Genomic DNA, 12,821 nt, shown 5'->3' with positions numbered 1-12,821 from the left:
AAGAGAATCGCGTAAGCCCAAGAATTAGAGGTTGCTGTGAGCCGTGTGACGCCATGCACTCTACCCGAGGGCGGTACAGTGAGACTCTGTCTCTACAAAAAAAAAAAAAAAAAAAAAAAAAAAAAATTTGTAATTATTCTCATATTCTTTCAAAAGGGCATCTAGCAATATCATAGGAACTTTTCATTATGTTATCTTTAGAAGATGTTACAGATCTTTGAAATCAATATGTATACTTTGACCAAAAACTATTCTAGTTATAGGAACATGAAATCTTTGAAGACTAAATGAAAAATCTTTCAAAAACTTTCTTTGCATCCTGATGGAAAAACACCTGTCTGTGCTAATTATTTCCAGTCGTATCTAAGTATGTTCAAGAAGGGAAAAGAAAGAAAAACACAATGTTTCCTTAGGAGACATAATTCAGCTCATTACCTTAATGCTTTTCACTACATTGAAAATAGCAATTGCATTTGGGGATTGAGGGTGGTCCTGGCTTCCTCAATATATCACTTTAACCAATTAGACCTTTTCATATGCCTTTTTAAGCTGAACACGGATACATATGCAATATGATTTCAGTTCTTTAGTTTATTCATCTATAATTTGAATAGAAACAACAACACCCCAAACGTTGCTGTTTGTTAATGACAACCAGGGAGGAGTGAACATTCAATAAGTCCATACCCTTGGCAGATTTGTTAAACTGAACTTTTTGAAATACTCTTTGATGTGGCTTCTTAAATTACACAGCAACATAACTACAGATTTGCTGCATCACTCTTGGTCCCTGGCAGTGTGGAAAATCACCAGACACGTGGAGCCAGCCAAGAAAATGGAACATTTTACATTTGTACTGACCATAGTTGTTACATACAAGGATCTACTGTCAGAGCTAAACATTCAGCTTCAGTAAGGTACACAGCCTAATCTGCTGGCATGTCCCATTAACAAAATAACCACTGTCTGAAAGAGAACATCAACATTATTCTTTAAAAAGAGCTTAAAAATTATCTGTCAAAAGGGTTACTGGGTTTCCACTAAAGAGACGGAAATGGTGAAATCATCATTTACTTTTAGCTCTTTTTGCTTCTACAGTATGGTAACTTTTTAGGGGTTTAACAGTGTAAAAGATGAAAAGCAGTACTTTGCTGTAATATATTCATAAACAGCTGTTGGATCTTTGACAAAATATATATTTATTTTAAAGACAAAAGAAGTAATCACAGTCATTTTGTTGTTTTTTTCACCATGTTCCAGGCCAACTTACCCTGTGCAGAAAAATCTCCAGATGGGTAGTGTCTAGTACTTAGCATTCATCCTTAGAGAACTTCTAAAACACAAATTACTCTGGTTTTCCTTTCTTCTTAGGAAGATATTGGTGGTAGCTCTGAGATCAGTTGTTGTCTTAGTACTTGTTGAAGAAAATCCTCTGCAGATATCAATCTATCTCCCAGGCCATATTAAAAGCTGAGGAGCCTCTTTGCCTATAGTTCTCACCAACTGCTCGATTCTGGATTCTGTATCAACGTCTCTAAATAGTAGAAGGGATTTTTTGCATATTTGCTATGGCTATACATAGAAAAGTATCTAGATCACAGTGAGTAGCAAAGCAATGAAAATGTTTTTAGGAATTATCTGTGGTGAAATATTGTTTCTTTCCCATCCTCCTCTTTGCTTTTTTCAGGGTAATTAACAACACTTGAAATCATCTTATTTATTACATTAGATATTTCGCCTTTCCAATTATTATGGAATGATGGTATTTCTTTTGTTCTTGTTTTTTTTTTTTTTTGATTTCTTCATTGTTGGGGATTCATTGAGGTTACACAGAAGCAGGTTGCATTAATTGTTTTTGTTAGATAAAGACCCTCTTATATTTGTACCCTACCCCCAAAGGGCGTACTTGAAAGCTTGTTATCTACTATATATTGAACTCCGAAAACAGTAGATGATAGGAACTTAATAAACTTTTGTTAAATGAATGAATTTTTAAAAAATATATATAGTAAATATATAAACCATTTGAAAATGATACATTTGTAAAAGTGTAAAATGTTAGAAAAGAGCAAAAGTTTCTAAGAACAAACCCGTATATTTAAAGTTGATATAAAGCCCTTAACCTCTAAAGAGGTGACACTTTTGCTATCAGAGTTATCTGGAAAAGAGACTTTGTTTTATGGCAGAAACACAGAGCTATTTGTATTCTGTATGTTTTCCCCAAAATAAAACCAAGATGGAATTTCAGAGAAACTACTGAAAATGCAGACGTTAGTCTTCTTTTCAAAATGGATCTTCAAAATGGATCACAGGATGTTTTTTTTCCTGACTCTAGTCATCTTTTTTGTCAATGGAATAAACAACTCTAGTTTGATGAATCTCAGAGCTTTTCAAACGAAACCTGATAATATGGAATTTGAGAAAAATATATAAAGCTCTCTAAATTCATTTTTTTTAAAAAGTAAAAAAAAAAAAAAGAAAGAAAAAGAAATGCTAATCTGTAGTCTCCTCTGATAGCCTGCCTCATCTCTGAGCTGATACCACCTGTATTTTCTATAGGGAATATTTACTGCCACAAAAGAAGCTCTGGAAAAGTGGGAAAAGGTGAAATCCACTTAGTTCTGCTGCCATTAGATGCTGCCAATTGTCAACCAGCCTCAAAATACTTAGAAACATGCAATATTTCGATAACATAGTTATCGCTTTATTGAGTCTGGGAGTTGGATATAACGTGACCTATCTGTCAGTTTATAAGGTATTGGTTGTGTTATTTTATCCTCTATGCCGGTTCTAAATGACTGGCTAACTTTCTGCTGGGGTCACTGGCGAAAGAGGGCACAGTTCAAGTTGTCCTTTGTAAGCCATGGCCAACGTGAGGTTCCAGCAAAGAGCAGGGGATTCTAGAGCAAAGCACTCTTCCAGGCATTTGACCCTGGTTTTAATCAGCAGTCTGTGGAGAGAGTGACATGCCATTTGTCTTCCTTTCAACAGCACCGATGGTATTCAGGTGGACCCCGTCATTGTGCTCTGGATAGGAAAGTGTAAGCCTGGCGGTCTCAGTTCTCCAGAGGCAAAAATGCAGGCTCCTGGGAGCAGGCACTCCCAGTGTAGCGTTCCATGTGTTTATTCTTATTGAAGCTTCTGATTTGAAGTCCAGAATAGTACATGGTTTTATGGTGAACTAATGTTGCCAAACAATATGCAACTATTTGTATTTCTTGATCTTTGAGAGAAAAGAAATTTGTTATACAAGTGTTGGTGTCTGTATTTATGTTTCGTTTCTTTTCAAGATTTCAAGGATCTTTTTTCTTTTTTTAAGTAAAACATTAACATAAAGGCATCTGGTCAGAATATTTAAATATGAAAGGCAAAACCTTTTGAAGTGACTTTAGAGAAATGATGTTCTCACTGATGAAGCTATCACTTTTAAATGTGTTGTTTCATGAATATTTGAAGTTCTAATGAGACCCTATTGTCACATTCTTTTCCATAAGCCTAATGTTAGAAAAGAAAGGGATGAAAAAGTTATTCTTTTTGTACTATTGTAATTCAGTAACACCACAGTTAAAACTTGATGACTAGCCAAACTTCCAAAAGGCTGTAAGTCTCAAAGATTTCGTGGCTAAGGTCTTCTTCACAGCAAATCAAGGACAGGTGCAAGTGATGGCTGCCACCTGCTAACATGTAATCTCGAGTCCTGGGACTTTTTTTTTTTTTCCTATGTGTAAACCCAACAGTTATGATGGGGAAAAAGGAAAGGGCAGCCCAGATTTTTATTTATGGCTGTCCTGAAGTTACACAAGAAGTGAGTTATCCCAGAATATCAGAAATGGGTCAGAGAGAAAAAAAACAGGCTCACTTCTCCAGGAAATTTTTATTTAAGTACCAAGTAATGCTTATCTGTAGTTTGTAAAGGTTGCTGACCTTCTAGGCTACAAAGTTCTATCAATGCTGTCCATTCTTCCCAAAGCTCATATCCTATAGTAGTACCTGGAATGACACTTGCCATTTCTGTAGCATTCCTGTAGCAGGGAACAGCATGGAGAGAGACTCCTATCTCAGTTTCAACCCTGGCCCCAATATTGACACATTTGAGGGTAATAAATTACTAAACCTCTCCGAGCCGTGGATTCCTCATCTGTAAAATGATAATAATCATGTCTGAACTCACAGGTGGTGAGTACTACATGAGATAATCACTTTTATAACCCCATCGTATATGAGGGTGCACAATGAAATTTGCAAACTCATGCTAGAGAAATTGTTACATACCTCACTGCTGAATGTTACTACAGTCACCTTCAAGTGCTCCCTTTGAGAAGTTATACACCAACAACAGGGCCTAGACCACCCTTCAAAGAAATTTTAGGATTCTTTTTCTGGAATGGCGGTCAGAGCTATTGTCATACGTAGTTCCTGGTGCATAGTAAGAGCTCTATAAATCAAAACTGCTATTACTATGATGTTATTATTATTACATGGCTAGAAAAGGAATTTAAAAGATATCCTGGAGGTTAATGCATTGATGTCACTATTAAAGGGAGGATCCTAGATGCTTAAAATATGAAAAAATCAGGAAAGGGGAAAAAACACAAAGTGGGGATGGATCAGGAGAGTGGAAAAAACACAAAGTGGAGATGGGGCAGAGGAGCCAGACCCTTTTGTGACTCTCATGACTCATTAGTTTGTTTTATGACAGTATATTTCCCCAGCCTCCAATGAAATGGCGTGTACTATCTTTTTCATGTCTTATTTTAAAATTACGTCCTTTCTTGCATTTTACTCACCTCCCCATCCAGTCTAAGACATCTGAAACATACCAGGCCTCCAGAAATATTTGCTTTTTAAAAGTCAAAAACCTGGTTTCTACTTCTTTTTAGTGGAAAAGCTAGTAGGGGCTCCTATACCATGTATGTAATAAGTGCTTACTATACTTTTTAGAACATTGGCTAAAACAGATCCTTAAGGAGATTTCCCCATCTTTCTGTTTTTGATTTTGAATGGGGTAGTGCCTCAGTAACTCCCATTCTCAGTCTTACTGGATGGCTAATTAAATCTTTTTAAGACTCTTATAAAGATACAACTCAAATTTCAGGCCTCTTGAAAAGTACTAGGATAGTTAACAATTTGTAATTCTATATTTTCTGCCTAAAGTTCTACCTAGCACAATTACCTAGAGCCTAAAATCTATTATAGTATTACATCAAGTCCCTTGATAACACACTCACATAGCCCCATCCCAGAGTCGCCCTACCTTTAGTGCAGAACTGAAGTGTGTTTCTTTTCTGTGTCTAGGTTTTATTTGCAGCTGCATATTTTTATATGATTGTTTCTGCTGTGCAGAAGTAAATTACTTTTTGGTATATCTGGCAAAAGTAATGATCTTTTAAAAAATTTACACAGATCTGTGGTCCCCATAATCTTGGTGAATACACCAAAGAAATCTGTTTGCTCTTATTTTGATATTGAAATAGGATAGAAGGTGTGATAGGCCAGATTCATTCATTCCTTTTGTAAGTGTTATAATAGTGAATTTGTCCATACATAGCCTCCAATTACCTTCTCAATTCCTGGTAACAGCTATAACATCATCTTTCATTTTTATTACCTACCAGTTAATTGCACTAATAGGTTTTGCTTTTCATTTCTGTGTGGTTTTCATTAGAAAAAGTGGCAAGTGTTAACCCTTTTTCAGGCTTTGTACTTAGAGAAGAGCAAGGAAAATAGATTTCATGTAATTGTGCTTGCTAGCATCAAGATTCCAGATGATTACTTCTAATTTTTACTTTTTTTAGAAAAGAAGAGGCTTATTTGGGACCAATAAATTATGCCAGGTAAGGAATATTGGTAGCTAGTGCTATACAGTAGGGTTTTTTCCTTTTTTTCTTTTTTTACTTAAAAAGCTTCTTTAATATTATTTCCTGATGAGCCACAATTTTCTCAACTCAGAGTTTTTTGCAGTGTGAACTTACATGAACTAATATGACTAATAAGATACAAGCATTTAAAATAGTTTTGAAAGCACTTATTCATTTTTAACAACCAAATGTCTATGAAATGCCAATTAAATTTTAAAAATGAGAATTTACTGTGTAAGTGCAATACCTCTAATAATTTGCCTGAGTATTCTACTGATGGAGTCATTATGATATACATATGTAGCTTTGACTCTACTAAATTGAATCACTTTCATTTATCACACTTTAGGATTTCTGGGAATGTTTTTATTCATCCTGAATGTTTTATTCATCCTAAAAAATGGTGGTTGAATAAAAGAATTCTTGATGGTTTAGTTATATACATTTCATTATGATTACAGAGAACTACATTGAACTAGTGGAGGAAAAAAATTAATATAAATTAATATCATATTTTATCTAACTTTTAGAGAACTGTAGGAATGCTAAGAACAACAGTTAAGTTTTGCCAGTTCATACTTGTAAGAAAAAGGTACCTGAAAACCTTCTTTGTCACTGTCACACTTGGACCCCACTGAAATAACTTAGGTATTTATAGTTATTGCATCAGATGGCAAATACAAAAACAAAACATCAGCTTGGTAGTGTTTCAAGATATCAGAAAAACTGGTGAATAGAATAGTCTCTTTTATAGCATTTAAAGTCTTCTTTTAACTAAATCATATCTGCACAAATGACACTAGAATATAAAAATATTAATAAATTTTTCTGATAAACAGCAGAGGAATAGAAAAGAGGTTTACACCAGTAGCAAAAGTGGATCTTTCCTAAAACCTATAGGGAAATAGAAAATCAAGTGGAAAATAAAATCTGTTCCAAGTGAGAAACATGAGGGTAAAATGTTGAGATGATAAGTCATTCAAAGAATGGAAAGACAGTGAGAGTTAATCAGGTAGCCAAGAAGGGATAAAAGGGCTGTGCTTATTTGATTTTATGAGAAAAAATAGAATTAGTGTGTATAAACTCGAGAAGCTAATTCTGGGGGGAGTTTCATGAAGAAACGTCCTTAGCTTGCATTTAGGAGAGCAGATGGCTGGGAACCTGCCTGCCTTTATGTCTGCAGTGTTCAGCTACAATTCACCTTTCAGTACAGAGAGCTCTCAGCCTCAAGAACATGAAAGCATATTTTGGGTGGATGTGGTGCAACTATGAAATAAGAGCAGCCTTATTTTTAAGGCTGTTGGCTAATAATTTGAAAAATGTAAAGGGAACATACTCAAAGATCTTGGTGAACTTGTCAGTAGATAACCATGGTTTACTGAAAACTTGGAACTGGATTTTTGTAGATCTATCTTTTGTCTGTGTTTCTTTCTATATTGTGTGAGAACAACAATGATATGTGCATTCATTTTAACTGATGACAACTTTAATTTTTATTGTTAATTTTCAATAGAATTTTTGAAAGAATAGGAAAGTATACATTAAAACGTATTTCATAGTTATTATTGTTTATGTATTATAGAAGTCTATTTAAATTTAAATCAAATTAAAGAAAAAGCATTAGTGTGTGGATATGGTGAAAATAATTAAAATGCTATGTAGGAAACTGGTATCTAGGAAATATTCATACAGTTCAATCTCATGTAGTTCACACATTGCCAAATGGGAAATACTTTCCAGAGCCTGTGAACAGAAATTATCTCAATAAAATGTTCTTGTTTTTATAAAACAGTGTCATTTTTGTATCCTGCCAACATAGTTAGCCTATTTTATTTTTAACCCTATCCAAACTGATTTGTCGTCTCTAGGAATTAACATAAAGTATAGTTTCATATTTTGCAAATGTATGGATAGACTTAAGTGTACGCATTTGTGGGTAAAGTAAGAAAATGAACTAGGGCTTTATTTTCTTTTTGAAATTTTTCTTTACCCCATGGAGGATTTTAAAATTATTTTTCTAATTAAATAACATTTAGTATAATTGATTATGAACTTCATAAAAATGAATCCCCAAATTTTTAAGTAATGATATTTTATATTTAGTAAACATAATACTTTTAACATTTGTTTTCTTTTTTGCTAAAGAGAAAAAATTGACTATTGACTTTTGAGGGTGCAAATAGTTCTATGAATTTTTAACACAGGTATACATTTGAATGACCGTCACTATAGTTAAGATATAGAATGGTTCTATCACTTCATAAATCTGCCTCTTCACATTTTTTAAGTATCTCAAACCATCATAACTAGTCTTTATAGTGGGACAACGTTGTCTTGCCATCTGAAATTTGTAGCAAAAAATTGGCTAGTTTATTATTCAAGAAGTCTTCAATCTGCCGTCTTTACTAATATATTTAAGTTTTTCTAATTACTAATTTTGCATTTTGTTGACTTACAATTATAATGAAGGATAGTATTCATTTCTCCTCTCTATCAAATATCAACTAATCCAATCCTAATCTCTAACATCAGGAGATTTCTCAGATGCTGTGTCAGTGGATCTGTCCTCATTTGTGTTACAGCTGTTTCTAAGTCATGCTTTTTACATCATCTGCGTTGTTACATCCACTGCCAGTTATCTGATGTTAATACTGGAGATTATTATCTGAAGTACATGAGAGAATCACTGCTGCGTTGCTTTTCATAGACCCTACAGACAAAGGTGTTTCTTTTCCTGAGCGTTTTAATGGCTCTGTGCTGTACTTTTTGTGTTTGGATCCTTTTATCTCTGTATATTTCTCTGAATATGCATGATACATATAAGTCACAAAGAGGAAACTTGCGGAATATAAATCAAAACTTTATCAATATTTAAACAAAGGTTGCATTTTAACTAAGTGTACAACAGTGACAAGCATTTTCAGAGAATGAATTTTAATCTATAATATGTGAAAGTTAATAAATCGTTTTAAAACAAAGAACTAATATTTTGTATGCTGTTGAGAAGAGCCTTTATGTATGACTTTACCATAAATCAAAAATTAAGAAACTTAACTATATCTGTAATAATTGTCAAAAGATCATTTGAGACTATCTTAAGTATTATTATTATGTTAGTTATTATTAACAAGTTAATTTTAACCTTGACCTCGATCTGAAGTTTTCTTATTTTATGATTACTTTAAGGTTTTTTGAGGCTTCTTTTATAAATAGAAGATTTCTTGAGATCTGGTGATTCTCCTGTGGACTTTTTTGTGTTATGATTTCAAATCAGTTTTTTATTTCTGTTTTTGTCACTTTTTTTATTTTTAACTTCTGGAGACATATTTCTATTGAGTGAGATTCTTTATTATCCTCATTTGGGAGCTAAAAGTTAAGGAATAACACAGCTACTTTTATTTGCTCACTCTATTATCTACCCTTTGAAGTTGTAAATTGACTATTTTCTCATTTGCTCTTCAGATGGATCCTGTGCAAAAAGCAGTCATTAACCACACATTTGGAGTGTCCATTCCCCCAAAGAAGAAGCAAGTTATTTCTTGTAATGTCTGTCAGCTTCGTTTTAACTCGGATGTGAGTACCACTTTTTCATTGTTCTCTGTACTTTGTCGAGCTGAAAATCTGGTCTGAATATTTACAGACATCTGTACACATCTGAGATATACGGTACATCTCTTCATATTTACATGCTCTCTAGCAGCCACTCATATTAGTGGCCCCACTTATTTCAGTGTACCAGTTTTCCAAGGAATTTGGGCTCGATATTTAAAACTTAAACAATAGAGTATAGTCAGACTGCCAAATCCATGGCTTCCACATGCACAGATTCCACCCCCACAGATTCAACCAACCTTAGATTGAAATATTTGGGGGAAAATATCAAATAACATTACAACAATAAAAAATAATAAAAATTTAAAAACCAATAGGATAATAGACAGTAAACGGTTAATATAAAAAATGAATCCCTCACACAGTGGTCATGACTGTAATCCAAGCAATGGAGGGGCCAAGCCAGAAGGATCATTTGAGGACAGCTGGACAGAAAGACCCCATGTCTACAAAAAATTTTTTAAATTAGCCAGATGTGGAGGCACATGGCTATGGTCTCACCTACTTGGGAGGCTGAAGCAAGAGGATCACTTGAGCCCAGGAGTTCGAGGCTGCAGTGAGCTATGATTGCACTACTGCACTCCAGCCAGGAAGATAGAATGAGACCCTGTCTCTAAAAAAAAGAAAAACACAAGTATAGTCCAGCAAAGGGATGGGGAGAGGAAGGAGGGAGAATGATGGGATCTCACTTAATGTAAACAATGTGAAGGTGCTCAGCACACCCCCCGGATGAAGGGCTCAGCTACAACTTGAATTTTACCTTAGAAATGAAAACAACGTAACCTAAACATTTGTACCTTCATACTAATCTAAAATTAAAGAAAATAAGAATTTCTCTATAAAAGTAATCAAGCTCCCCATACCATTTTATACTTAATTTCACTGATTATATTTACTTTTCAAAAATACTTGAATAGCAGAAAATAAGGAAAAAGTTTTTAAAATAAATTGAAATTGGTGGCACCCATAGCTCAGTGGGTAGAGTGCTGGCCACATACACCAAAACAGGCAGGTTCGAACCCAGCCTGGGCCAGCTAAAACAGCAATGACAACAGCAACAACAACAACAACAACAAAAATGGCCAGGTGTTGTGGCGGGCACCTATAGTCTTAGCTATGAGGGAGGCTGAGGCAAAAGAATCACTTAAGCCCAAGAGTTTGAGGTTGCTGGGACCTGTAACGCCAGGGCACTTTACCCAGGGGTAAAGCTGGGTACAGCTTATCTGTATTAAAAATAATAAATAATAAAATAAAATAAAATGAAATTAGGCCCAGTGCAGTGGCTCATGCCTGTAGTACTAGAACTCCAGGAAGCTGAGGTAAATAGATTGCTTAAGCTCAGGAGCTTGAACCAACCTGAACCAGAATGAGACTTCATCTCTAAAAATAGTCAGGTGTTGTAGCAGGAGGCTGAGGCAAGAGGATAGCTTGATCCCAAGAGATTGAGCTTGCTGTAAGCTATGACACCAAGGCACTCTACTCAGGGTAACAAAGTGAGACTCTGTCTCAGAAATAAATAAATAAATAAATAAATAAACAAATAGGTGAAATTATTTAAAAAATTAAAATGCAATGAATGCTAAAGAAAACCATTGTCATTACTGTTGTTATCAAGTGTCAAATTTTACATGGGTGCCAAATCTTGCTAAATACCTGAGAGAATAATGCATTTACTATGTGATTTATATTTTCCTAGAACATGAACATACAGGGAAAGCTTCATAAATTATTTTATCTGGATAGCATAACCATCCTGCTGAAAAAAGATAAGGAGGAAAGGGAATAACAAATCAATCTCTTTCATGAAAGCAGATTTTAAAATGTATAAATAAAATAGCAAAATAAACATAGCTAAGACCCAGAAAGAATGACTATAAATTTTGTTTTTTATTTGCATCATGGCTTGGATGGGGGCGGGGGGAGAATTTTCTTTCTACCCAAGAATTGCTCTCGGAGTAGGTCTCAACTTTGACTTGAGTACAATTCTATGATTGCCGTTTTCTTTGTATTTACCAATAGGGACATGGACAAATGTGCACACATAAGCATATGGCTACCAGCTTTCCTGCAACTCTGTTGATAATGAAGAAAGACCTGAAATTTATGAGTCGTTCTTAAATCTATCCTATTCCCCCATCTGTACAGAATAGAGTACAGAAAATAGGCCCGGGACCTATAGAGTCAGTTAATTTTTAATGAATTTGAGGAGGCAATTCAATGGAGAAAGGATAATCTTTCCAACAAACAGTGCTAGAACAATTTAACATTTAAGAGAATCAAGTTGCCCTACTATTGAGTAGGCTTAGTGTAAGAATTAGACTAAGACTAACGGGCAGTAAAGCCGCAAAGTCTGGATGGCAAATTCACAAACGTGACATACACATGTTCTCAATATTGAGTAATGGGTCTGTAATCTGCATAACCAAGCTCTGAAACTGAGCATTTGAGGGGGGGGAGAGTTTATTATTTTATAATTATCCTATTTACATTTTAATGTAAGAATTAAGAAGATGTTCATCCTTATTTTTTAAATAACATTTCTAAATCAGCCTGAGACTGAATTGGCTTCACTCTTTCAATATAGAAAATATGTTTATTGAAAAATCTGGAAGGCAGATTTGCACAGTAGATAGACTGCATTTGGTAGTTCTTCATTACCCATATAAAATGTACTAGGGTAGGCCTCATGCATTAAAATTCGATGTGACCTACTTTAAGTGTTCTGTAGCCCCTGCTTGTCCAGCTTTTATCATCTCTGTAGAACTTCGCTGTTGAAAAGCAAAAGGCTACCGCTTTATGTACACAATACAGTGTTATGTAAATGAGCAAGCATTAATCACAAACATTTCCCAAATGAACCTTTACAAATTAACACCATTAAGTTTGCCAGGAAGCAGGCGCTGCAATCCAGGAATAATACCCTTTCCAACTGGGTCCCAGGCATCTGTACAAATGTGTGCAAGCACCCCAATCCGTATACCTTCTTCCTGATCATCTTTTTCATTTCTAACATGATGTAAGCTGAATGAAGCTGTCCTGAACCTCAATGTTTCTTTATTCCCCAATGAAGAAGTGGACTGCAACTGCAGTGTGGTCATAAACTAATAAGCCTAAATCTGAATTGTTACCTTTTAGCTTGGAAGTGCCATTGCCAGAGTGAAGCCTTGCCAGGGAAATAAGCTCAAATGCACTTTAAAAAAAAATGTTTGAGACTAACATTTCCCTTGTTTTGGCTAGGTTGAAAGTTGGCAGATCTCAGATAATTCTAATTTACATATTAGTTTCAGTTCCTTGGAGAATAATAACTGAAGAATGAAAGAAACTAATTCTTACACTAAGCCAAATCTTTAC

General features: G+C 34.7%; 1 protein-coding gene across 11 annotated transcripts in view; it reads left to right on the top strand.

Annotated features, from left to right (window-relative positions):
• Positions 1-12,821, top strand: part of ZNF385B (zinc finger protein 385B) — a 459,310-nt gene that overhangs the window by 380,078 nt on the left and 66,411 nt on the right. For 8 of the 11 annotated variants that reach the window (XM_053596741.1, XM_053596751.1, XM_053596746.1 and 5 more), the window contains 2 exons: positions 5,796-5,834; positions 9,321-9,431. In XM_053596741.1, coding sequence (XP_053452716.1) covers positions 5,796-5,834; positions 9,321-9,431 — 150 coding nt within the window. The remainder of the gene's footprint in view (positions 1-5,795; positions 5,835-9,320; positions 9,432-12,821) is intronic. The other 3 variants (XM_053596743.1, XM_053596745.1, XM_053596750.1) reach the window with 1 other exon arrangement.

Source organism: Nycticebus coucang, chromosome 7, assembly GCF_027406575.1.
Source record: "Nycticebus coucang isolate mNycCou1 chromosome 7, mNycCou1.pri, whole genome shotgun sequence".
Taxonomy (NCBI): Eukaryota; Metazoa; Chordata; class Mammalia; order Primates; family Lorisidae; genus Nycticebus; species Nycticebus coucang.
This window is presented reverse-complemented; position numbering and strand designations above follow the sequence as displayed.